A 27,036-nucleotide genomic window follows, 5' to 3' on the forward strand; every position below is an offset into this window, starting at 1 on the left:
CAGAGTCTCACTCTGTTGCCAGGCTAGAGTGCAGTGGTGTGATCTCGGCTCCCTGCAACCTCCGCCTCCCAGGTTCAAACAATTCCTCTGCCTCAGCCTCCCGAGTAGCTGGGACTACAGGCACGTGCCACCATGCCCAGCTGATTTTTTTATTTTTAGTGGAGACAGGGTTTCAGCATGTTGGCCAGGTTGGTCTAGATCTCTTGACCTCTAAAAAAAAAAAAAAAAAAAAAGATCTCTTGACCTCGTGATCCACCCACCTCGGCCTCCCAAAGTGTTGGGATTACAGAGGTGAGCCATCATGCCCAGCCAACATAGACTTTTTCTAACATGCACCTCAAAACTCAGCCTCTACCCATTACCCAGTTCCAAAGCCACTTCCACATTTTTAGGTATTTGTTACTGCAGCACCCCACTTCCCAGGACCAAGATCTATGTCAGTTTTCTGGCACTGCTGTGACAAAATGCCACAGACCTGGTGGCTTAAACAACAAAAACTTACTTTCTCACAGTTCTGGAGGTGGAAAATCCCAAGTTCAAGGTGTCAGCCAGTTTAGTGTCCCCTGAGGCCTCTGTCCTTGGCTTGTAGCTGGTCACATTCTCGCTGTGTCCTCACACGGTCTTCCCTCTGCCTGCGCATGTCTGTGTCCTAATCTCTTCTTATAAGGACACCAGCCAGATTGAATTAGGACCTGCCCTCACCAACCTCATTTTAACTTAATCACCTCTTGAAAGGCCCTATTTTTTTTTTCTTTTTTTTTTTTGAGACGGAGTTTCGCTGCTGTTGCCCAGGCTGGAGTGCAATGGCACAATCTCGGCTCACCGCAACCTCCACCTCCTGGATTCAAGCAATTCTCCTGCCTCAGCCTCCCGAGTAGCTGGGACTACAGGCGTGTGTCACCATGCCCAGCTAATTTTTGTATTTTTAGTAGAGACGGGGTTTCACCATGCTGACCAGGATGGTCTCAATCTCTTGACCTCGTGATCCACCCGCCTCGGCCTCCCAAAGTGCTGGGATTATAGGCGTGAGCCACCACGCCCGGCAAAACGCCCTATTTTCAAACAGTCACATTCTGAAGTACTAAGGGTTAGAGCTTCAGCATGAATGTTGGGGAGATACAATTCAGTCAGTAGTATCTCTCTGTGCTCACCCCACTCGCTCCCCAATACTTAACCTCACAGACCGCCATCATATGCCCTGATTACTCAGCTCACAGATCCACCTGCATTGCTGCCACATGGACCCCCCAACACCTACCCTATAGACTTCCCATCACAAACCCTAAGGATCCCCCATCACTCACCCAACAGGCCCCATCATGATCCCTACATATTCATGTCATTCACCTCACAGAGCCACATTACTTATCCAACAGATCCCACCCCTGGATCATTCAGCTTATTGGCCCCCCCTAGTCATTTCACTCACTCTACACTCACTCATCACTGACTCTACAAAGCTCTAATCACTCACCCCACTGGTACCCCATTACTAACCCCACAGGTGTCTTCCACTCACCTTGAAGACTCTCCATCTCTCATGCCACAAAGCCCCTCACCTTGCAAGCCAGCACATCAGCACTCCTACAGCCCCCCCCAGTCATTCACCCACCACACAGATGCCCCCATCACCCCACAGAACCTCATCAGTCATCTACACATCCCCATTCCTCAGTCATCTACATTTCCCCTACAGACTCGCCCGACAGCCCCCATCATTAACCATACAGAATCTTGTCACTTGCCACTCAAAACCCCATCATTCACTTCCTAGGCTCCCCATCACCCTACAGACTCCTCCATCACTACCCCACAGATTCCTATCACTCAGTTTATTGTGCCCTGATCATATCTTCCATAGGCCCCATCGCTAACCCCACAAACCCTTATCGTCCCCTGTGTTCATTGGCTCTGGCTTTCATAAAAAAACGCCACAGACCAGGTGGCTTAAACAATAAACTTATTTTCTCACAGTTTGGGAGGCTAGAAGGTCCAAGGGTAAGGTGCCATCAGGGTTGGTGTCTGGTGGGGCTTCTCTCCTTGGCTTGCAAATGGCTATCTTCTCGCTGTGTCCTTACGTGGCCCTTTGTGCACTGACCCCCAGTGTCCCTGGTAAGGACACTAGTCTTGTAAGGACACCAATCCTGTTAAATTAGGGCCCCACCCTTATAACCTCATTTAACCTTAATTAGCTCCTTAAAGGTTCTATCTCAGATATAGTCACATTGGAGGTTAGGGCTTCAACATATGAATTTGGGGAGGAGGACATCATTCAGTTCATAACATTCCCACAGATGCCATAGCTCTCACCTCACAGAGCCTCCAGCACTCCTGCCACACACATTCCATCACTCAGCCTCTTGGCTTCTGATAAGCCACCTCACAGACATCCCATCACTAATTCTACAGGTCCCCCATCACTCCCCCGACATGCCCCATCAACCCGTAAGATGCCTATCACTCCCTACAAACACATTCATTTGTTCCGTAGATTGCCCATGATTAACCCCACAGAAACCCCATAACTCACCACCACAGGCCCCTATCACCTCAACGTCTTCACCTTGAAGATCCCGTAACTCACCCCAGAAGCACCTCATCTGTCACCCTACCAGCCCCTATCACTGACCCCACAGACCCAGCACTCATCTTACAGATCCTCCTTTACTAACCCTATAAGCACCCCATAACTCACCTTGCAGAACCCATCATTCAACCCACAGAGTCCATCTCTCATCCCACAGGCCCCTTATCATCATACCACCATTCCATCCCTCAACTCACAGTCCTCCACCATTCACCATGTAACCCCATAACTCACCCACAGATGCCCTCATTCACCCCACAGACCCCAATGACTTACCTCATAGTCTACCTATCATGCACCCACAGACCCGCATCTACCCCAGGGATCCCCCATCACTCTCCCCACAGACCTGTCATTCACCTAACAGATACCCCTCACTTACTCTACAGACCCCCATAACTCATCCTGCAGGCTATCATTACCTTATAAACCCTCAGTCATAAAACAATCGGGTACTTGAGAAGTTTTGAAGAGATGGAAAAGAATAAATAATAAAACCACAGATACCTGGAGACTGGCTTCAAGTGACTTGTGTAAGGCCAGGTGCGATGGCTCACACCTGTAATCTGAACACTTTGGGAGGCCCAGGAGGGTGGATCACCTGAGGTTCAGGAGTTCAAGACCAGCCTGGCCCACATGGTGCAACCCATCTGCACTAAAAATACAAAAGAATTAGCCAGGTGTGGTGGCAGGCACCTGTAGTCCCAGCTCCTTGGGAGGCTGAGGCAGGAGAATCACTTGAACCCGTGGGGCAGAGGTTGCAGTGAGCTGAGACCGCAATATTGCACTCCAGCCTGGGCAACAAGAACGAAACTCCGTCTCAAAAATAAAAAAGAAAAAGAAGAAATATCAAGGGACCTGTGGACTTCAGTTCAAATCCTGGCTCTGCTTAGGCCTACAGTATATAGCTTTGGAGAAATGCCTCACTCTTACGGTCAAAGCCCTGCATGATCTCACTCTATTCTCACCTTGTCTGCTGTCACTCGCCTATTATTCACTCTACTTAAAGGCATGCTGACCTCCTTGCTCTTCCTCAGACACAACAGGCATAGCTCCAAGTTCCGTCCATTGCACTGCCTACTCTCTGTGACACTACCCACTTTGACCTTGAGCTTCTATCTCCCTGGCTTTCAGTACTGTAATCTATAAAATGCTAAGAATAGTAACACCTACCTGCTATGGTTCGAATGTTTGTCCCCTCCAAAACTCATGTTGAAACGAAATCTTTATTTTAACAGTATTAACAAGGTGGGAAATCCGACTACGATATTTGAGAGATGGGACCTTGGGAGGTAATTAGGATTAGATTAGATGAGGTCATGAGGGTGGGGCATTAGTAGCTTTCTAAAAGGAGAAACAGATCTGAGCTAGCAAGGTCAGCCCCTCACCATGTGATGCCCTGCTCTGCCTTGCCACTCTACAGAGAGGCCCACCAGCAGAAGTCCCTCTCCAGATGTGACCCCTTAACCTTGGACTTCCCAGCCTCCAAACTGTAAGACATAAATTTCATTTCCTTCCTTCCTCCCTTCCTTTTTCTTTTTCTTTCTTTCTTTTTCTTTCTTTCTTTCTTTCTCTTTCTTTCTTTCTTTATTTCTTTCTCTTTCTTTTTCTTTCTTCCTTCCTTCCTTTCTTTCCTTCTCTCTCTCTCTCTCTCTCTCTCTCTCTCTTTCTTTCTTTCAGACAGGGTTTCACTCTGTCACCCAGACTGGAGTGCAATGGCACGATCACAGCTCGCTGCAGCCTCAAACTTCTGGGCATAAGCAATCCTCCTGCCTCAGCCTCCTAAGTTGCTAGGACAACAGGCATGCTGCCACGCCCAGCTAATTTTTAAATTTTTTTGTACAGACAGGATCTTGCTATGTTCCCGAGGCTGGTCTTGAACTGGCCTCAAACAATCCTCCCACCTTAGCCTCCCAAATTTCTTTATAAATTACCCAGTCTTGGGCATTTGATTATAGCAACAGAAAAATGGACTAAGATACTACCTCATAGGGTTTTTATGTAGATTATAAGAATTAATTTTTGTAGACTGCCTAGCATACACTTTGTATTTGTTGAATGGAAGAATGAATAAACAAAAGAGAAAGTTCTCCCCAGGACTATGGCAAGGACCTCCTTTTCGATCTTCTTGCTTCCAGTATCTTTCCATCCAAGGCTTTCCCCAGGACCAAGACAGAGGCATCTGACCACATCATACCCCTGTCTAAACCTTTGCCCCAGTGCCCTCAGGATCGATTCCAAACTCCAGGCTAATGCTTTGCACATCCCACCCTATAATAAATGAAAAGCAGACTCTTACTCCTTGTTTCCATCAGAAAATCCAGCCATGCTATAGGTGATTTTGACTCTAAGCATGTGGAGCAAGAGAGACATGCCCATAACCCTCTTCTGGCTTTCAGAAAAAATCTCCATTATTTATACCTTCTAAAAATAGAGATATCTATTTAATATTAATACCAAGGCAACATGTTATTTTAAAACACACCAAAATAGAATTGTAGACTTGCCTAAAAAGTTAACCTTAAGGGTAGCACCCATATCACATAGACACAATAGTTGAAGTGCTAATATCTTACAAGACTCCATTGTTGGAAATAACATTTGTAAGTGCAGCTTGTATTTTGTCTAAATCACACCCATGTTGTGCAATGAAGTGGGAAGAGTGCCTTTTTGCATTTTGCCATACATAAAGTTTCTCAGAAGAGTCTAAGATATATTCAGTAAATCAGCCAATATCTAGTAGACATAATACTATTTAAGAACAGAACCAACCTTAACATGTTATGAAGATTAAGTAAGACAAAAGCAAACTTTTGTGGGTTTTTTTTTTTAATCAGGGTCTCTGTCACCCAGGCTGGAGTGTAGTGGCATCATCACAGCTCCATTGCAGTCTGGACCTCCCAGGCTCAAGCAGTCCTCCCACCTCAGCCTCCCGAATAGCTAGCAGCACAGGTGCACACCACCACACCCAGCTAATTAAAAAAAAATTGTAGAAACAGGGACTTTCTATGTTGTCCAGGCTGGTCTCAAACTCCCTGGCTCAAGTGATCCTCCCACCTCAGCCTCCCAAAGTGCTGGGATTACAAGTGTGAGCCACTGTGCCCGACTCAGTTTATTTTTTAAAATTTTTCTTCACTTATTCTTGGCTTCTTCCATTCACTGTTTTGAGCACTGTGTGCTCAGCACATTACTAAGCCTTTTGCATGTTCTGCTGGGCATTTCCCATTTGCTGTTCCAGATTCATTATCCACCCTGCTCTGGGACCCCAGGAAGCTGATCTTTTACAGATGGTATCATTTAGGCTCCATTGATTGGTTCATAGTTGAGGCTGGCCACTTCTCTTTTAATGGGTCCCTGGCAGTCAGTACCAACATTTTAGTCAGGTTTCAAAGAAATCTCTAGACCAAGCTGGACAGAGGGCTCTTCCAATGATTTAGTGATTCCCCAAGATCTGAGAATGTGAAACTTGGAAAAGGGACACAAAGACCGGGGGTCCTTTGAGCTGGTTCCATAATGGCAGAGCTTTAGAGACATGCTGCTGAGCTCCCTGGGGCTGTCTTGCTTTCTGTCTTCTGAAAGCTTGATTGTTAACTTCTCCCTGGGTTTCAGTTAGAAGCATTAGTGTCCTTCCTGGAGTGGAATTACATGTAAGTTTTCCTCCCAGCTGTATAAACTTGGGAAAGTATGATATCGTCAAGTTTCAGACAACGGCAAACTAAAAAGCTAGAACTCCAGAGAGCATAAAAGTGTTTTTTTGGGATAAATTATTTAATGAAGTATAACATTCATACAGAAAGTACAAAAATCATCAATGTACAAAATCTCCATGAATTTTCACAACGCGTAAAGCATTTTCCTTTTTCTTCTTTATCTGACTTTACTAAGTCAAGGTGTAAATTATTAAATTTTTTTTGAGACAGGGCCTTGCCCTGTGGTGCAGGTTACTGCAGTGGTGTGATCACGGCTCACTGCAGCCTTGACTTCCTAAGCTCAGCTATCCTGCTGCTTCAGCCTCCGGAGTAGCTGGGATTGCAGGTGTGCGCCACCACGTCGGCTAATTATTTAATTTTTTTGTTAGAGACAGGGTCTTGCTGTGTTGCCCAGGCTGGTCTAGAACTCCTGGGCTCAAGCGATCCACTCGTCTCGGCCTCCCAAAGTGCTGAGATTATAAGGCGTGAGCCACTGCACCCTGCTGAATATATTTTTTAAAACACTTTGATCGTGGGCGGTGCTCACACCTGTAATCCCAACACTTTGGGAGGCCAAGACGGGCAGATCACTTGAGGTCAGGAGTTCGAGACCAGCCTGGGCAACACGGCTAAACCCGGTCTCTACAAGAAATACACAAATTGGCTGGGTGTGGCGGCGCGCACCTGTAGTCCCAGCTACTCGGGAGGCTGAGGCGGGAGGATCGCTTGGTCATAGCTCACTTTGAGGCTACAGTGAGCTGTGATCGCACCATTGCACTCCAGCTTGGGTGACAGAGCGAGACCTTGCCTCAAAAACAAAAAAAAGGATTTTTTTTTCCGTTCAGTGGATTCATTTAAAGCAAGGGCCAACGGTATTTGAAATATATGACATCATCCGTCAGCAGAGGCGTGAGGCAACGTGAGGCGGGGTGTGGGGTCTGACGTCATCACGCAGCAGCCTCCTTTCCCCGCCCATTTGTCTCGGCGAACGAGGTGTCAGTTTAACACCTCTGCGCATACGGAAGTAGACTGTCAAAACAACCAAACCATGGGCCTGGGGGAGGCGGGGCCTCAGTAGGCATCTGCTCGCTAGCTGAAATAAAGCAAAAAGCCCTACTTTTGGGGGGCGGGACTCCTGGCAACAGCACTCTAGGCGCAGGCGCAGAGGCGACCTCAAGGCAGGGCTGGGTGGGCGGGGCGGTTGGGGGGAGGGTCGCGCCGTGCCCTCTGCGCCTGCGCCCTGGCGCGAGGTGGGGCGGCGGGCGTCAGTTCAGTGGAGTGCGCGCCGGGTTGGGGGCCAACTGTCTGCCGTCACCCTGAGACGGGCGGCGACGGGATGGCGGCAGCCTCCGGGGCCTCGGACTTGTCTGGCTCCGGAGCGCCCCCGCCCGGCGTGGGAGCTCAGGCGGCGGCGGCCGCTGAGGAGGAGGAGCGAGAGGTGGTGCGGGTCCGAGTCAAGGTGAGGCTGGCGGAGAGTCGGCCCAGCAGCTGGTGCATCCAGGGGATGGGGAGGCGGTGACTGTCATAGGATGGAGGGCGGGACCTGAGATTTGGGACAAAACCTGAGCAGCGAAGCTTGAGGGCTAAGTGATGGTGGCGACGGGGAGGGAGGGCCTGAGAGCCTGGGAACCTTAGCGATGTACCTCGGGGCGTGGGACTGAAAATGGAGAGACAGGGGTCTATGGGAAGAATGGGTGGAGCTTATGGACAGAGGGGAGGGGCTATGGGGCGGGAGGAGGGGCCGCAGTAGTTGAGGGTGGGGTTCTGAGGTATGAGAAGATGCTGGCTGTGGAGTCAGTCAACCCATAAGTGTTGAGAGTGCACTTATGAGCAAGTCACCACTTTGATGAGCTGATGGGCTAGTGGGAGGAGACAAAGAAATGAGATGCTTTGAACACTGAAATAATTAAAAAGGTTATGAACTAGGGAGTCACTTTAGCCAAGGTTCTATAGGAAAATCCCCAGAGTATTGAAGGAGCAGAGACCTGAATAAAAGTAGTCAGCCATGTGCATATTAGAAGGGAAGAGTATTCTAGGCAGAGAGAATAGCAAGGGCAAAGGCTAGGGGATGGGAATGAGCTTGGCATGTTTCCGTAGGTTCCTGATTGCTGGAGTGGAAAGAAGGAGGGGAAGAGTGGTAGGAGGTGAATAAGAGAGCTAAAGACAGAGACAGATCACCAAAGGCCTTTGGTGCGATGTTGAAGAAGAACGCTGTTGCAGTAGTTCCAGCAAATAATGGTGGCTCCAACCAACCAGTTGCACTGGCAGTGATGAGAAGAGGGCCCACACATCACTTCAGTGTAATAGAGCTCTAAAGTAGAAGTTTGACATTCAGAAAAAAGATGATACCTGAGCTGGGAGTGAACCACGTAAAGAAAGTGGGAGGGATGTTCCAGATAGGGGGATCAGCACAGTCATTGGCCTGGAGTCAGGATGGGTTCAAGGTAACTTCTAACAGCTTGGTACTACCAGAGTGTAAAGTTCAAAAGAAACTGATGAGAGGCTGGCTGGGGTCCTGTAGGCCCACCTGCTGGGACCCTAGGGTTGCCATTGAAGAGATTTAAGCAGGGGAGTGTTGTATGTGCTAGATTGGTTGCAGCATCATAGAAGACTGACTTAACAGCAGCCAGACTGGTCATGGTGATTCTGGCAACCATAGTTGAAGGGATATAGAAGAGGGATTGGGGGCCTGAACCCTTGCAGTAGCCTTCTCCTCACTGGACACTGTGGTCCAGAACACCTGCCTTGATCTGGCCCCTGGCACCTCTCTGACTTTACCTTCTACCACTCTGCACCTCACTCTTCAGCATGGTGATGAGGCTCCTAGTGGCCTACCCCATGTCTTCTCTCCCTAGAAATGTGAGAGCTTCTTGGCGCCGGAGTTCCGCTCTTTTGCTGTAGATCCCCAGATCACCTCACTGGACGTGTTGCAGCACATCCTCATCCGAGCCTTTGATTTGAGTGGGTGAGTGGGAAGATGCTGGGGACTGGCCAGTAGGCCACCCACCTCTACAGTGGTTGTCTGGCCTTTGTTTGGTAGGGTTTTTGTTTATTTTGCTACTACAAATAATCCCACAGTGAACAGCCACGTATACATGTCTTGGAGTACAGTAGTCTCCTTTTATCTGTGGTTTTGCTTTCTGCAGTTTCAGTTACTCATGGTCAACCTCAGTCTGCAAATATTACATACAATAAGATATTTTGAGAGAGAGAGAGACCACATTCACATTACTTTTATTACAGTTTACTGACAGTCCCCAACTTACAATAACTGGACTTAGGATTTTTCAACTTTACAACGGTGCAAAAGTGATATGCATTTGGTAGAAACTGTACTGTGAGCGCCCAGCCATTCTGTTTTTCACTTTCAGTAGTGTTCAATAAATTACAAGACATATTCAGCACTATTATAAAGCAGGCTTTGTGTGTTAGATGATTTTGCCCAACTAAAGGCCGATGTAAGTGTTCTGAGCACGTTTAAGGTAGGTGAGGCTAACTTCTGATGTTTGGTAGGTTAGATATGTTAAATGCATTTTCTTTTTTTTTTGAGATGGAGTCTCGCTATCACCCAGGCTGGAGTGCAGTGAGTGACACGATCTCGGCTTACTGCAGCCTCCACCTCCTGGGTTCAAGTGATTCTCCTGCCGCAGCCTCCCAAGTATCTGGGACTACAGGCATGCACCACTATGCCCAGATAATTTTTTTTTTTTTTTTTTGAGACGGAGTTTTGCTCTTGTCCCCCAGGCTGCAGTGCGATGGCGTGATCTCGGCTCACTGCAACCTCCGCTTCCTGAGTTCAAGTGATTCTCCTGCCTCAGCCTCCTGAGTAGCTGGGATTACAGGCATCCACCACCACACCTAGCTATTTTTTGTATTTTTAGTAGAGATGGGGTTTTATCATATTGGCCAGGCTAGTCTCGAACCCCTGACCTCAAGTTATCTGTCCACCTTAGCCTCCCAAAGTGCTAGGATTATAGGTGTGAGGCACCACGGCCAGCCCCAGATAATTTTTTGAACTTCTCTTTTTTTTTTTTTTTTTGAGACGGAGTCTCTGTTACCCAGGCTGGAGTACAGTGGCCTGATCTTGGCTCACTGAAGCCTCTGCCTCCTGGGTTCAAGCAATTCTCATGCCTCAGGCTCCTGAGTAGCTGGGATTACAGGTGTGCACCACCACATGCAGCTAATTTTCACCATGTTGGTCAGGCTGGTCTCAAATTCCTGACCTCAAGTGATCTACCCACCTTGGCCTCCCAAAATGTTGGGATTACAGGTGTGAGCCTCTGTGCCTGGCCAATTTTTTGTATCTTTAGTAGAGATGGGGTTTCACCATGTTGCCCAGGGCAGTCTCAAAGTCCTGAGCTCAAGTGATCTGCCCACCTCAGCCTCCCAAAGTGCTGGGATTACAGATGAGCCACTACGCCCAGCCAAATGCATTGTCAAGTTAACAGTATTTCCAACTTATGATGCGTTTATTGGTATATAACTGTCATAAGTCAAAAAGCATTTGTATTGTCATAATTGTTCTATTATTGTTATTTCTTACTGTGCCTAATTTATCAATTAAACGTTATCATAGGTATGTATATATATGAAAAAACATAGTATATATAGGGCTTGGTACTATTTGCGGTTTCAGGCATCCACTGTGGGGTCTTGGAATGTATCCCCTGCAGATAAAGAGGGACTACTGTATTTGGAAACGTCCAGTCATGGAATAAATTCCTAGCAGTAGTATTGCTGGGTAAAAGGTTATTTGCTTTATAAAGTTTTAATGGGTGTTTCCAAAATGCTCTCCAGACAGGTTTTACCAATTTATGATCTCACCAGTGGCACATAAAATGCCTGTCTCCCTCACACCCTCACAAATACTAACTACTGTAAAACTGCAAAATTTGCCAACCTGATAGCTGAAAAGTGGTGTCTCTTGGGGTTAGATGTGATGGTCATTTTGTTGTGGTGGTGATTCTGGAGGAATACCTGCCCATGGTGAGAAATTCAAACTGTACAAAATTGTTGGGTATTTAGGATGCTTCTATGGTTATGGTGAGTATCACACAACAAACTTCTTTGCATAGTTGCACAAGTATAGCTGAAGAATAAATTCTTCTTCTTTGACTTTTTTTTTTTTTACTTTCTTACATAAACATTTTTGTTGTGAAAAATAAAGATTGCTTTATTTTTGTATGTAGTAAGAAGGTTGCTTTCTTCCTACTTCTGTCCCCCATCTACCCTGTTACTGTCCCCATAGGGGACCAACTTTTTTTTTTTTTTTTTTTGAGGTGAAGTCTTGCTCTGTCACCCAGGCTGGAGTGCCATGGGATGATCTTGGCTCACTGCAACCTCCACCTCCCGGGTTCAAGCGATTCTCCTGCCTCAGCCTCCTGAGTAGCTGGGAATGCACTTGCACCACCACACCCGGCTAATTTTTTTGTATTTTTAGTGCAGACAGGGTTTCACCATGTTGGCCAGGCTGGTCTCAAACTCCTAACCTCAGGTAATCCGCCTACCTTGGCATCCCAAAGTGCAGAGATTATAGGCATGAGCCACCGCACCCGGCCAACATTTACCAGTTTCCAATGTGACCTCCAATGTGTGTTTGTGTAACAAAGTGGGTATAAATGACCTCACCTCAGGCTGCCCATAATCCTTGGCACAGTCCCTTGCACATAGTAGGAAGTTGTTTTCAACACCATCTATATTACCTTCCTTGTTTTGGAAACTGTCCCTGAGGCCTCCAGGGCACCAGTGGCCCTGAGAGCTCCCTCGTATCCTCTGTCCAGGAAGAAGAACTTTGGCATCAGCTACCTGAGCCGGGACCGGCTAGGACAGGAAGCTTACCTCTCACTCCTATCTGACTGGGACCTCAGCACAGCCTTTGCTACTGCCTCCAAACCTTACCTGCAATTGCGTGTAGATATTCGTCCCTCGGAGGACAGTGAGTACCCAGTGCCCCCAGGAGCACTGCCCTGGGTTCCCCACAGGGTGATGACACCCATCACAATACACTCTCTCACAGTGGGATGGGCAGCAAGTTATCCTAGGTATAGATCCTGGCTCAGCCACTAGGCCTCAGTTTCTTCACTTGTAAAGAGAAAGTTGTATCTTAGAATCATTGTGAGGATTATATGGGGAAATTCATATAAAATGCCTGGAACAGTGCATGACTGCATAATGAAGGCTCAGAAAGTGTCAGCTCTAATAATGATAATTATATTGTATTATACTATTATAACATATAACCTAGTAATGTATGTTTTAATTATATATAATACAAATTTATAATATATAACAGTATAGCTTTAGCATCATGTATTTCAGTTATAATACCTAAATGTAACAATGTATTTTATAATAATGCTAGGTGTGTTTATTTATTCACTCATTCTGCACCCATATTCATTTGTTTGTATTCTTGCTCACTCATTCATTTGTTCCCTTGACCTCTCAGCCACTTTTTCTCTTCTCATCTTTGTTCCTCCACTCTTGCCTATTCTGGTCCCTGCGAGCACACAGATAAATTAAGACATGGTCTCAACATCTGATTACAGACCATACATTAGATAATTGTATTGTGTCGGTATTAAATTTCCTGGGTGTGTGTCGTAGTCACTTTGTGCTACTATAACAGACAACCACAGACTAAGGAATTTGTAAAGAAGAGAATTTAATTTCTTACAGTTCAGAAGACTGGGAAGTCCAAGATCAAGGTGCTGGCAGGTTATGTGTCTGGTGAGGGCTTTCTTGCTGTGTCCTCACATGACAGAAGAGCAGAAGAGAGTGAACCCACACCCTCAACCCCTTTTAAGAGCCCTAATCCACCAGATGTGGTAGCTCATGCCTGTAATCCCAGCACTTTGGGAGGCTGAGGTGGGCAGATCACCTGAAGTCAGGAGTTTGAGACCATCCTGACCAACATGGTGAAACCCTGTCTCTGGTAAAAAAAAAAAAAAATATATATATATATATATATATATATATATATATATATATATATATAAATCAGCCAGGTGTAGTGGCACACACCTGTAATCCCAGCTACTCGGGAGGCTGAGGCACAAGAATCACTTGAACCTGGGAGGTGGAGGTTGCAGTGAGCCAAGATCGTACCACTGCACTCCAGCTTGGGTGACAGAGCGAGACTTCATCTCAAAAACAAAAAAGAGCCCTAATCCCATCCGTTAGAGCTCTACCCTCGTGACTTAATCACCTCTTAAAAGCCTCACCTCTTAATATGATCACATTGGTAATTAAATTGTAACACATGAATTTGGGGGGACACATTCAAACCATAGCAGTGTGGTACTAGTATCATATCTACTGAAGGAAAATGTCCTTGTTCTTGGGAAAAACACAGTTAAGTATGAAGGGGTAAAATGTCATGGTGTCTGCAAATAACTTGGCAAAAATAATATGCTTATATACAGAGAGAAATAAAGCAAATGTAGCCCCAAAACATGTTAATAGGGGATCTAGATGAAGTATGTATGGGTGTTCAGTGTATTCTTTTAACTTTATTGTAGGGTATGAAATTTTTTTTTTTTTTTTTTGAGACAGAGTCTTGCTCTGTCGTCCAGACTAGAGTGCAGTGGCACAATCTCAGCTCACTGCAACCTCTGCCTTCCAGGTTCAAGCACTTCTCCTGCATCAGCCTCCCAAGTAGCTGGGATTACAGGTGCCTGCTACTGCACCTGGCTAGTTTTTGTATTTTTAGTAGAGATGGGGTTTCACTATGTTGGCCAGGCTGGTCTCGAACTCCTGACCTCGCGATCCACCCACCTTGGCCTCCCAAAGTGCTGGGATTATAGGCATGAGCCACTGCACCCGGTGTTGAAATTGTTTTAAATAGTTGTGGAGTGGAAGATGTGATTCCCAGCCTCAAGGAGCTCACGTGCCCATTTGGGATGATTGGGGCACTTTATTGATGTCACAATGACATATAAATAGCTAATGTGTATTGAACACTTAGGGCCATTCTGTGCACATAATATTTTTTCATCGAATTGTGAAACTAATGCTATAGGTTTGGGACAATAATTTTCCCCGTATTATAGATGAGGAAACTGAGGCTCAGAGAGGTGACAGGACTCGTCCCAGTCATACAGACAATAAGTGGAAGAGCAGGATTTGAACCCAGGCAGTGGCTGAACTGGCTCATTCTTAACCATTTAACTCTACAACATTTTGGACTTGTTAAAATTGTCAGCTTTGCAAAAAAGAGACAGATGAAAGAGAGAAACAAGAGTCAGAGGGAAAGATAGTGACAGAGATGGGCAGGAAGCCAAATAGGAAAAGATAGGTAGTCAGACACATGGGAACCTTTGCCACTGAGTAGCCATCTGCTTGTATCAGTCACTTAACTAATTACCTGGGCCTTGTTTTCCTCACCTGTAAAAGAGACACAGTAACACTATTTCAGTAGAAAAATCAAATCTGCATGACTGATAAACATGTGGAGAAAATCCCAAGTTCATGAGAACTGGGACTAATGCCAATAAAGCGGAGAGACAGACAGACACCCAGGAGTCTGGCAGGAATACATCTTCAAAAGGTTATCTTTTTAGGCCAGACACAGTGGTTCATGCCTGTAATCCCAGCAGTTTGGGAGGCCGAGGCAGGCAGATCACTTGAGGTCAGGAGTTTGAGACCAGCCTGGCCAACATGACGAAACCCTGTCTCTACTAAAAATACAAAAAATTAGCTGGGCGTAGTGGCGGGCACCTGTGAACTTCGCTACTTGGAAGGCTGAGGCAGGAGAATTGCTTGAACCCAGGAAGCGGAGGTTGCAGATCTCAAGACTGCACTCCAGCCTGGGCAACAGAGCAAGACTCTGTCTCAAAACAAAAAAAACCATTTTTTTGTTTTTTTTGGATTTTTTTGAGATAGAGTCTCACTTTGTCGCCCAGGCTGGAGTGCAGTGGCGCAATCTCAGCTCAGTGCAACCTCTGCCTCCTGGGTTCAAGCGATTCCCCTGCCTCAGCCTCCCGAGTAGCTGGGATTACAGGTGTGGACTACCATGCCCAGCTAATTGTTTTTTGTATTTTAGTAGTGATAGGGTTTCACCATGTTGGCCAGGATGGTCTCAATCTCCTGACCTCGTGATCAGCTCACCTTGGCCTCCCAAAGTGCTAGGATTACAGGCAGGAGCCACCGCACCCAGCTAATTGTTTTTTGTATTCCAGTAGAGATGGGGTTTCACCATATTGGGCAGGATGGTCTCAAACTCCTGACCTTGTGATAGGCCTGCCTCGGCCTCCCAAAGTGCTGGGATTACAGGCGTGAGACACCACGCCCAGCCAAAAAGTTATCTTTTTAAAGAGGATGAGCAGCTGGGCACAGTGGCTCACACCTGTAATCCCAGCACTTTGGGAGGCTGAGGTGGGCAGATCACCTGAGGTCAGGAGTTCAAGACCAACCTGGCCAACACGGTAAAACCCTGTCGCTGCTAAAAATACAAAAATTAGCCAGGCGTGGTGGTGGGCACCTATAGTCCCAGCTACTTGGGAGGCTGAGGCAGGAGAATCACTTGAACCTGGTAGGCAGAGGTTGCAGTGAGCTAAGATCATACCACTGCACTCCAACCTGGGCAACAGAGTGAGACTGCGTCTCAAAATAAATAAACAAATAAATAAAGAGGATGAGCTTTCCAGTTTTTAATGAATTAGTTCTTTTCCTACTGTTTTCAGAAGCCCTCTTATTTACCAAATTCCTGCACGTACATAGGTCTGTTTCTGAATTCCTGATTCTCTTATGTTGATCTTTTTTTAAAATTATAAGCCAATTCTATGCTTTTTTTTTTTTTTTTTTTTTTTTTTTTTTGAGACGGAGTTTCGCTCTTGTTACCCAGGCTGGAGTGCAATGGCGCGATCTCGGCTCACCGCAACCTCCGCCTCCCGGGTTCAGGCAATTCTCCTGCCCCAGCCTCCTGAGTAGCTGGGATTACAGGCACGCGCCACCATGCCCAGCTAATTTTTTGTAGTTTTAGTAGAGACGGGGTTTCACCATGTTGACCAGGATGGTCTCGATCTCTTGACCTCGTGATCCACCCGCCTCGGCCTCCCACAGTGCTGGGATTACAGGCTTGAGCCACCGCGCCCGGCCTGCTTTTTTTTAATATATAAAGATGGGGTTTCGCCATGATGGCCAGGCTGGTTTTGAACTCCTGACCTCAGGTGATCCACCTACCTCGGCCTCCCAAAGTACTAGGATTACAGGCATGAGCCACCATACCTGGCCTTTTTTTTTTTTTTAATTTATGCTTTTTAAATTATTATAGTTATTTATTTATTTATTTATTTTGAGACAGGGTCTCATTCTGTCATCCTGGCTGGAATGCAGTGGCCCGATCTCAGCTAACTGCAGCCTCTGCTTCCCAGGCTCAAGCAATCGTCCCACCTCAACCTCCTGAGTAGCTAGAACTACAGGGGCATGCCACCACGCCCAGCTAGTTTTTGTATTTTTTGTAGAGACAGGGTTTCACTATGTTCGCCAAGTTTCATCTCGTACTTTGGAACATCTTCCCCATCTATAAGCTTATACAAATAGCCTATCTTTTCTTCTACTATGCTTATTGTTTCCTTTTTTACATATAAATCTTTACTCTGGCCAGGCACGGTGGCTCACGCCTGTAATCCCAGCACTTTGGGAGTCCAAGGCAGGTGGATGCCTTGAGGTCAGGAGTTCGTGACCAGCCTGGCCAACACAGTGAAATCCCATCTCTACTAAAAATACAAAAATTAGCCAGGCATGGTGGTGCGCACCTGTAATCTCAGCTGCTCAGGAGGCTGAGGCAGAGAATCACTTTAACTCAGGAGGCAGAGGCTGCAGTGAGCTGAGATCATACCACTGCACTCCAGCCTGGGCAGCAGAGCGAGACTCCGTCTCAAAAAAAAAAAAAAATCTTACTCTGTCAGCATTGTGATAAATAGACCTAGCTTTTAAAAAATCCAGATAGTCAATTATGCCAGTTTTATTTATTTATTTATTTATGAGACAAAGTTTCACTGGTCGCCCAGACTGGAGTACAATTGTGTGATCTTGGCTCACTGCAACCTCTACCTCCCAGGTTCAAGCAATTCTCCTGCCTCAGTCTCCCAAGTAGTTGGGATTACAGGTGCCCACCACCATGCCTGGCTAATTTTTGTATTTTTAGTAGAGATGTTGTTTCGCCATGTTGGTCAGGCTGATCTCGAACTCCTGACCTCAGATGATACACCCGCCTCAGCCTCCCAAAGTTCTGGATTACAGGCGTGAGCCACTGTGCCTGGCCTGCCAGCATCATTTATTAAATAACACCTTTTCTGCAGTGATTCGAAATGCCACGTTTCTCATATATACAGTTCCTACATATACATGCTTGGATTTATTTCTGGGCTTTCTGTTGCATTCTACCAACAGGCTCTATTTGTCTACTGCTATGCTAACACCATGTTATTTTTATGACAGTGGTTTTGTGGTCAATTTTAATAAGCTTTTGCCATCCTCCCACTGTTCTTTTTCTTAGCTATTCTTAAATGTGAATTCTTCTATAGAAACCTTAAGGTAATTTTATCCAGTTCCAGGAAAAACCCCCATTCAATTTCTGACTGGCATTGCACTGAGTTTATATATTAATTTAGGATTTGGGAAGTTTGACAATTTTATGATAAGGAAATGTTGTGTGTATCACAAATATTATGTAACACCAGAAGCAGGGGCTGGGCCAGCAGCCCATAATGAAACACTTGGATGTTTCTTCAGGGAAATGTGTGCATTTTCACACTGTGTGGGTTATGTAACGACTATATATAGTTTCCTGTCAGTTCAGATCAGGTTTTGTTACTAGGTGAGTTTGTGCTTGTAGACATTCTTTGCCTGTTTTTTTTTTTCTTTGAGAGGGAGTCTTGCACTGTTGGGCTGGAGGGTAGTGGTGCCATCTCAGCTCACTGCAACCTCAGCCTCCCAAGTAGCTAGGATTACAGAAGCCTGTCACTATGCCTGGCTAATTTTTTTTTGTATTTTTAGTAGAGATGGGGTTTTACTATGTTGGCCAGGCTGGTCTTGAACTCCTGGCCTCTCAATCCATCTGCCTCAGCCTCCCAAAGTGCTGGGATTACGGGCATGAGCCACCATGCCTGGCTTCTTTGCCTGTTTTATTAATGGGATGGGGGGGGTTAGTTTTTATTAGTGTAAAATGTCTCTTTTCATGTGAAATGCTTTTGGCCTTGAGTGGTGCTTTTTCTGACATTCCCATGGCTACTATTGTTTTCTGTTTGTGTTTGCCAGCTGTACCTTTAGGATTCTTTAATTTTTAATCTTTTTGTGTCACCTTGTTTCAGGTGTATCTCTCATACCTCTCATAAAAACCTCATAGCAGAATTTATGCTTTTTAAGACAATTGACAGTGAAATATATATATATATTTGACACATAGTCTTGCTCTGTCACCCAGACTAGAGTGCGGTGGCACGATCTCTGCTCACTGCAGCCTCTGCCTCCCAGGTTCAAGCAGTTCTCCTGCCTCAGCCTCCCAAGTAGCTGGGATTACAGGCACACACCACCATGCACATCTAATTTTTGTATTTTTAGTAGAGATAAGGTTTTACCATGTTGGCCAGGCTGGTCTTGAACTCCCGACCTCAGGTGATCCACCAGCCTTGGTCTCCCAAAGTGCTGGGATTATAGGCATGAGCCACTGTACCTCACCCCAACAGTGAAATCTTTAGACCACTTTTTCTCCTTTAATCTTTCCCACCCTTTCTTGCCTTTAAAATGGAGCTTTGGAACACTTCTAATTCTTAATCATTTTCTGGTCCCTAACCCTTAACTTCTAGGTTTTGCTTAGACAGCTTTAATTTTTTTTCTTTTTTTTTTTTTTGTTTTTGTTTTTTGTTTTTTTGAGATGGAGTCTTGCCCTGTTGCCCAGGCTGGAATGCAGTGGCATGATCTTCGTTCACCGCAACCTCCTCCTCCCAGGTTCAAACAATTCTCCTGCCTCAGCCTCCAGAGTTGCTGGGATAACAGAAGCATGCCACCACACCCAGCTAGTTTTTTATATTTTTAGAGACAGGATTTCACCATGTTGGCCAGGCTGGTCTCGAACTCCTGACTTCTCCACTTCCCTCAGCCTTCCAAAGGGTTGAGAGTATAGGTGTGAGCCACCGCGCCCAGCCAGTTTTTTTTTTTTTTTTTATTCCAGGTTATCATTCTATTTTCTTACTAACCCACTAAGTAACTTATGTTTCAGGAATCCTAATGTAACATATATTACAAACCCCCAATCATGTTATCTTTGTCATTTTAACAATAAATATTAAAAAACCAGGGCCCTCCACCATTTACCTTCCTCTTTGTCTCTCCCTATCTTGAGCCCTTCTAGTCATGCAGGAGTCATTTGCTCAGACAACTTATTTGTTCTCCTCCAAAAGGGTGCATGGGTTAGATGTACTCTAATGGTCAAAAATGTTTTTCTTTGGCTGAATAGATCTGTACTGTCTTGGCTGGGGGCAGGGCCCATGGATCTCAGGTCTTTCTTCTTAGTGCTCCACAGGTGCTGTGAGCCACTGTCTTACTGCTTCTGGGGTTATGGAGCCAGAAGTTTGTTGCTTGTCTGACCTTTCCAGCCGTTCTTTGTCTCTGAAAGCTGCAAGAGTTTTTCTTTTTCTTTACTTTTCTTTCTTTTTTTTTTTTTTTTTTTTTTTTTTTTTTTTTTTTTTTTTTTTTTTTGAGGCAGGTATCTGTTGCCCAGGCTGGAGTACAGTAGCGTGACCTCGGTTCACTGCAACCCCTGCCTCCCAGGTTCAAACGGTCCTCCCACCCACCTCAGCCTCCTGAGTAGCTGGGACTACAGGTGCGCATCACCTTGCCTGGCTAATTTTTATATTTTTGGGTAAAGACAGGGTTTTACCATGTTGCCCAGGCTGGTTTTGAACTCCTGGCCTCAAGTAATCCACCTGCCTCGGCCTCCTAAATCGCTGGGATTAGGCTGGGCATGGTGGTTTACGCCTGTAATCCCAGCATTTTGGGAAGCTGAGGTGGGCAGATCACTTGAGCTCAGGAGTTCAAGACCAGCCTGGCCAACATGGTGAAACCCCGTCTCTACTAAAAATACAAAAATTAGCCAGGTGTGGTGGCGCATACCTGTAGTCCCAGCTACTCAGGAGGCTGAGGCAGGAGAATCAGTTGAACCCGGGAAGCAGAGGTTCCAGTGAGCTGAGATTGCGCCACTGCACTGCAGCCTGGGTGACAGAGCAAGACTCCACCTCAAAAAAAAAAAAAAAAATTCCTGGGATTACAGGCATGAGCCGTTGTGCCCAGGCTAAGAATTTTTCTTTATTCTTAGAATTTGGACATTTTGGGCTGGATGTGATTGTTCACGCCTGTAATCCCAGCACTTTGGGAGGCCAAGGTAGGCAGATCACTTGAGCTCAGGAGTTCAAGACAAGCCTGGCCAATGTGGTGAAACCCTGTCTCTACTAAAAATATAAAAATTAGCCAGGCATGGTGGCTCACCCCTATAATCCCAGCTACTCGAGAGGCTGAGGCAGGAAAATGGCTTGAACCCAGGAGGTGGAGGTTGCAGTGAGCCGAGATCATGCTATTGCGCTCCAGCCAGTTGACAGAGCAAGACTATCTCAAAAAAAAAAAAAAAAAAAAAAAAAAGAATTTGAGCATTTCACCAATGTATGAATGGGAGGAGGGTGCTATTGTGTGTTGCTTGTTAGTTAATCCTATCTAAGACTTGGCGAGCCATTCCTTCATCTCAGAGAAATTTTCCTTCGTACTTGTTCAGTTGTTACATCTCCACCTGATCCCTTTTCTCCCCCTGCATTTCCTATTATTTCTATACTTGGTCTCCTGGACTTGGCATACAGGTCTCTCTTCTTTTTCACTCAGATCATCAAGGCTTAGCTCCGTGCCTTGCAGTGGTTCTTCTGTTTGGACTTTTAGACCATTACTGATTTTTCATAATGTGACCTTCATTTTACCTGTTGAGTATTTTAATGCTCTGATTGATGTTTTAGAAAGACCATTCTGGCAGCTGTTGGGAGAGATAGGAGAGGAGTACAGAGGAAGTGGGGACTGGTTAGGAGGCAGTTTCAGGTGAGAGATATGGTGGCTCAGACAGGGTGAGAAGATGGAGATGAGAGAACAGGTGGGATGGAAAAGTGCTTTACATGCAGAGGACTTGGCAGTGGTTTGGACCTGGGAGTTAAGAGAGTGGGAGGGGGTGGCCGGGTGTGGTGGCACACGCCTGTAATCCAAGCACTTTGGAGGCCGAGGTGGGCGGATCACCTGAGGTCGGGAGTTCAAGACCAGCCTGACCAACATGGAGAAACCCCGTCTTAAGAAAAAAAAAAGAGAGAGAGTGGGAGGGGGGCAAAGATGTCTCTCAGGTTTCTGGTCTATTAAACAACTGAACAGGTAGAGATGCTGTTTGTTGAGATGAGGAGCAGAGGAGGAGGCTATGTCTGGAGTGGATCTTGAGCTCCTCTCTTTGGACCCCTTAGGTTTTCAGTGCCCCATGAGGCATCCAGGGAAAAGCAGCAACATCCAGACGTGGCCTATGGTTTGTTTCCCCGCTCAGCTCTGTGGGAGAATTGGGCTCTATGGAAATGCTGCTTAAGGATGGTATTTGCTTGCAAATGACAGTGGCTTAAACAAATAGAAGTTGATTGGTTTCACAGAATGGAGTTTGAAAGTTAGCCACTTGGTCCGGGCGCAGTGGCTCACACCTGTAATCCTAGTACCTTGGGAGGCTGAGGCGGGTGGATAACCTGAGGTCAGGAGTTCGAGATCAGCCTGGTCAACATGGTGAAACCCCGTCTCTACTAAAAATACAAAAAATGAGCCAGGCGTGGTGGCAGGCACCTGTAATCCCAGCTACTCAGGTGGCTGAGGCAGGAGAATTGCTTAAACCCAGGAGGCAGAAGTTACAGTGAGCCAAGATTGTGCCACTGCACTCCAGCCTGGGCTACAGAGAGAGAGTCTGTCTCAAAAAAAAAAAAACAAAAACAAAAAAAAAACAAAAACCATACACGGCATACCTGTTCCACTGTTGCACAAATATATTATTTCTGAAGTACGTCTGGGCTGTGGACTAGGGTGAATGAGATTCAGATCCCAGCCCTACCACTTCCTGGCCATAGAATCTTTGTCACTTACTATTTGCTCCAAACCTTTTTGTCATCGTCTGTAAAATGAGAATGGTAACATTAGTGTACACTGTTTGTGGGAGGAGGACTGGCAGGAATATGAGAGTAGGAGTTGGAGCTCTTGAGCTTTGGGCCTGGCCTTCAAATTTCCACTCTTTCACTCACTAGCTAAGGGGCCTTGACCAAATGCCTTATCCCGACTATGTCTGTTTCCTCATAGTCACAGTAATCGTAGTGCTCCACCAATAGGATTGAAGTGACTATTGCATGAGTCACTATTTCCAAAGAATTCGGAACAGTTCCTGACACACAGCAGTATGGAGTGTTAGTTAGTATTATTTCTTATATTATTGTTGAGCGCTTGTCCTAGTGCTTGGCACATCGTAACTGCTCAATAAATATTACTTTATATCATTAAAATATTAGAGGCTGCCCAGTCATTTCCTGAGATAGCTACTATAAACGAATTGTTCATGGTTTGTTTGTTTGTTTGTTTTTTAGATGGAGTCTAGCTTTGTCGCCCAGGCTAGAATGCAGTGGTGCAATCTCAGCTCACTGCAACCTCTGCCTCCCAGGTTCAAACGATTCTCCTGCCTCTATCTCCCTAGTAGCTGGGATTACAGGCATGCGCCATCACACCCAGCTAATTTTTGTATTTTTAGTAGAGACAGGGTTTCACTGTGTTGGTCAGTCTGGTCTCGAACTCCTGACCTCAGGTGATCTGCCCGCCTCAGCCTCCCAAAGTGCTGGGATTACAGGTGTGAGCCACCACACTTGGCCTTGATTTTGTTTTTTACATGATTTGGATGATACAGGAAGAGGGACTGGGAGTCGTTGGTGGCCTGGCTTCAGTAGAAGGAAAGGAAGCCGGCCCTGAAGTCTGGGTTCTCATCCCCATTCTCATAGCACTTTGTTCTGTCTGCCCAGGCCCATTGCTGGAAGACTGGGACATAATCAGCCCCAAGGATGTCATTGGCTCCGACGTGTTGCTGGCTGAGAAACGGTCATCACTGACGACTGCTGCCCTGCCCTTTACACAGTCCATCCTCACTCAGGTGTTTTCAGGGACACTGGGGACCCAGCTGTGGTTGGAGGGCAGGGCCTACCTGGCACCCTGGTTCTGAGCATGCTGGTTGGCATCTGCCCCTAGTCCACGCAGCTGATGGTGGCCTCCCTCCCTCCTTCTCATAGGTGGGCCGTACCTTGTCTAAGGTCCAACAAGTGCTGAGCTGGTCGTATGGGGAAGACGTCAAGCCCTTCAAGCCACCCTTAAGCGATGCTGAGTTTCACACATACCTGAACCACGAGGGCCAGCTCTCCCGACCTGAGGAGTTGCGCCTGCGGATCTATCATGGTGGTGTGGAGCCCTCGCTGCGAAAGGTGAGCATCCTCAGTCGTCTGTTGGGTCCATCACTGCTGTACTCATTTACAGCTCCTGAGACACATGCGGTCAGCCACACTGCTGTGGGCGGGGGTGGAGATGTTCCAAGGTAGGAAGCTTTCTTTCAGGAGGGGCGAGCAGTCAGAGGCCTAGCAGACTTATCAGAAGGAAGACAGAGGCCCAAGGGGGGTGGGTGGGTGGTGACTGATAGACATTGGGGTGTGGCTCATCTGGAGAACTCCAGCCTTATTCCTTTCACCACTGGCCAGGTGGTGTGGCGGTACCTGTTAAACGTGTATCCAGATGGACTGACAGGCCGAGAGCGGATGGACTACATGAAACGCAAGAGCCGCGAGTATGAGCAGCTCAAGAGCGAGTGGGCCCAGCGAGCAAGCCCTGAGGACCTGGAGTTCATCCGCAGCACGGTCCTCAAGGATGTGCTGCGCACTGACCGGGCCCACCCCTACTATGCAGGTCCTGAGGATGGCCCACATCTACGGGCGCTGCACGACCTGCTCACCACCTATGCCGTTACCCACCCACAGGTGTCCTACTGCCAGGGCATGAGTGACCTTGCCTCGCCCATCCTCGCTGTCATGGACCACGAGGGCCATGCCTTCGTCTGCTTTTGTGGCATCATGAAGCGTCTGGCCGCCAACTTCCACCCTGACGGCCGCGCCATGGCTACCAAGTTTGCACACCTGAAGCTGTTGCTGCGACATGCTGACCCTGACTTTTACCAATACCTACAAGAGGCAGGCGCTGATGACCTCTTCTTCTGTTACCGCTGGCTGCTGCTGGAGCTCAAGCGTGAGTTCGCCTTTGACGACGCCCTCCGCATGCTTGAGGTCACCTGGAGTTCGCTGCCCCCTGATCCTCCTGAACATGAGGTAGAGCTGGTTGGACCCCCAAGCCAAGCAGACACTGGTTTTGGTGGCCACAGGGGGTGGCCCGTGCGACAGAGGCACATGCTGAGGCCTGCCGGTGGAGGAGGTAGTACCTTTGAAGATGCTGTTGACCACCTCGCCACAGCCAGCCAGGGGCCTGGTGGTGGGGGGCGTCTCCTGAGACAAGCCAGCTTGGATGGTCTCCAGCAACTCAGGGATAACATGGGCTCCAGGAGAGGCCCTCTGGTCCAGCTGCCCTATCCAGCTGCCCTTATCAGCTCCAAGTCCCTCTCCGAGCCTTTATTGAACTCCCCAGATCCACTGCTCTCCTCCTTTTCCCACCCTGATTCCCCATCTTCCTCATCTCCACCATCCACCCAAGAGGCCTCTCCCACTGGTGATATGGCTGTAGGATCCCCCGTGATGCAAGAGGTAGGCTCCCCGAAAGACCCAGGAAAGTCCCTGCCACCCGTACCACCAATGGGCCTGCCCCCGCCCCAGGAGTTTGGCCGGGGAAACCCATTCATGCTGTTCCTCTGCCTGGCCATCCTGCTGGAACACCGCGACCACATCATGCGCAATGGGCTGGATTATAACGAGCTGGCCATGCACTTTGACCGCCTCGTGCGAAAACACCACCTAGGGCGCGTCCTGCGCCGGGCCAGGGCTCTCTTTGCTGATTACCTGCAGTCAGAGGTGTGGGACTCAGAGGAGGGGGCTGAGGCCACAGCCGCATCTTGATCAGGCTTTCTGTGGCCCTCCATTGGCCCCACCAGATCTCCATTCTTTGCCATGAGGGCCAAACATGAGACCCCACCTCCCTGCCTGCCAGCCCTAGACCTGTTGGAGCATAGAGCCCTTCCTCCCCAGGTCTAAGTATGTGGGGCTCTGCTTCGGCACTGCCCCACAGAGGCCACGGCCTCTTTATTCTGTTTCTGTTGTTTTGTTTTTAACAACTGTACTTTGCACACATAAAGGTCACTGTGTGGTCTGTGTGTTTCTCTGCCCCCTCCCTGGGTTTTGCAGTAGATGGAGTCCTCAGGGGCCCTGTACCTGATGGAGGGGAAAAACTTCACTTGGTGGAGGGAGGCTCTGGCTTCCCCGCTGTGGTGGGGAGAGTGGATGCTGAGAATCTGTTCCCGAAGGTGAGCTCAAGTCAGGCACTGCTTGAGGAAGGCCTGAGTCTGTTTTTTGGTACATCCATCTGCCTGTAAGGGTCTGTATTATGTCTGTGAATATGTTTTCAGGACAGCCCCCTGGATGAAAGATAAGAGTTCCTGGCTCAAACAAGGGCAAGATTCATTACTGAGATTGGGAAGTATGGGCTACTTAGAAACGTTAGACCAGCCACCCCTGGCATTCCACACGTCACCATTTCTAGGATCTTGACCTCTCTGTGATGTTTATGCGCCAATGCTGGCAGCCCTGGGCAGGGGCCTCGGCCTCCTTTTTGTTTTCCACTTCAGACAGGTAACTGCGGATGTTAACAAGGTTTGAGGGAGGCATGTCTCACACGTGAGTGTGGAAGCCCAGTCATCACATTGTTGAATTACAAAAGGATCTAGGGCTCCTATTCTTGTCACTTGCTTTGGAGCCAGTTTGAAGGACTGTGGCCTAGCCATGCCTAGGGCCCTAAACTGGGATTCCAGCTCATGGTACCTGTCTTAACTATTTCAGCAATAGAAACCACTTATTAACCTTCTCCATCTCACTAATATGGACAAACGTCAAGCACTGATAAAGCTCAGGACTTAATAGAAGTCACTTAGTTATTTGGAGGATAATGATCAAAAAAAGGTACTTTTTCCCACTGACGTTCTTAGAGGGTGGGACTCTCACAGGCCAGGTGCGGTCATCTACAAAGGATGGGTGAAATAACTGGGGTCCTCAGGTCATGGTCTAGCCATGCCAGCTTCTCCCAAGTACCAACCAGGCTTGACCCTGCTTAGCTTCAGAGATCAGACAAGATCCGGCATATTCAGGACGGTATGGCTGTAGACCAGGCTGAGTTCTGGCCAGAAGCTGTTGCGCTAGGCAATGCTGCCAGAGATGAGGAGGCATCAGGGCAGTCATCCCCTCTGCTGTTTGCCCCAAGAATGCCATAGAAAGCTGAGGATGACCCTTAAAAGGCTCCTGTCACCCCCAGTGTTGGGGGGAAGTTGACTATTCCGCAGATGAAAGCCTAGTCATTTGAAGAGCAAGACATGACTATTCTGTGTCTAGGGAGCTCAAGCAATGGGGGTCTAATGAGTGCATTTTGTGGATATGGGCTCCGACTCCCCAAAGGACCACCCAACCTATGGGAGTGTCTGGCTTTCCAAGGTCCTGAAATGTCTCTTGTCAGTAAACGGCTGATACCCTC

At 47.3% G+C, this 27,036-nt stretch overlaps 1 protein-coding gene and 1 non-coding gene across 3 annotated transcripts; one reads left to right on the forward strand and one right to left on the reverse strand.

Moving 5' to 3' along the window:
• The first annotated feature begins 3,955 nt into the window (after positions 1-3,955).
• On the forward strand, positions 3,956-27,036 carry TBC1D25 (TBC1 domain family member 25). Of its 2 annotated transcripts, XM_032258605.1 has the most exons (6): positions 7,355-7,735; positions 9,132-9,241; positions 12,057-12,211; positions 23,334-23,461; positions 23,598-23,786; positions 24,057-27,036. In XM_032258605.1, exons 1-6 carry the CDS (start codon positions 7,613-7,615, stop codon positions 25,413-25,415), a joined length of 2,064 nt encoding a protein of 687 aa, XP_032114496.1. In that variant the 5' UTR covers positions 7,355-7,612; the 3' UTR covers positions 25,416-27,036. The 2 variants fall into 2 exon arrangements, with proteins under 2 accessions (XP_032114497.1, XP_032114496.1); XM_032258606.1 differs by lacking the exons at positions 7,355-7,735; positions 9,132-9,241 and adding an exon at positions 3,956-4,079.
• LOC116536825 lies at positions 26,135-26,235 on the reverse strand. The gene has a single exon (XR_004262812.1). It is a non-coding gene; the product is annotated as a small nucleolar RNA U13 (small nucleolar RNA).

Source organism: Sapajus apella, unplaced genomic scaffold (genome assembly GCF_009761245.1).
Source record: "Sapajus apella isolate SASKATOON/1434 unplaced genomic scaffold, GSC_monkey_1.0 scaffold103, whole genome shotgun sequence".
In the NCBI taxonomy this organism is placed as follows: Eukaryota; Metazoa; Chordata; class Mammalia; order Primates; family Cebidae; genus Sapajus; species Sapajus apella.

Excerpts from the sequence above, each read along its gene's own strand:
- TBC1D25 (XM_032258605.1), top strand. The coding sequence starts at position 7,613 with ATGGCGGCAGCCTCCGGGGCCTCGGACTTGTCTGGCTCCGGAGCGCCC. Across the intron at positions 9,242-12,056 it reads CGAGCCTTTGATTTGAGTGG|GAAGAAGAACTTTGGCATCA; the intron begins GTGAGTGGGAAG and ends TCCTCTGTCCAG. Across the intron at positions 23,787-24,056 it reads TGGAGCCCTCGCTGCGAAAG|GTGGTGTGGCGGTACCTGTT; the intron begins GTGAGCATCCTC and ends ACCACTGGCCAG.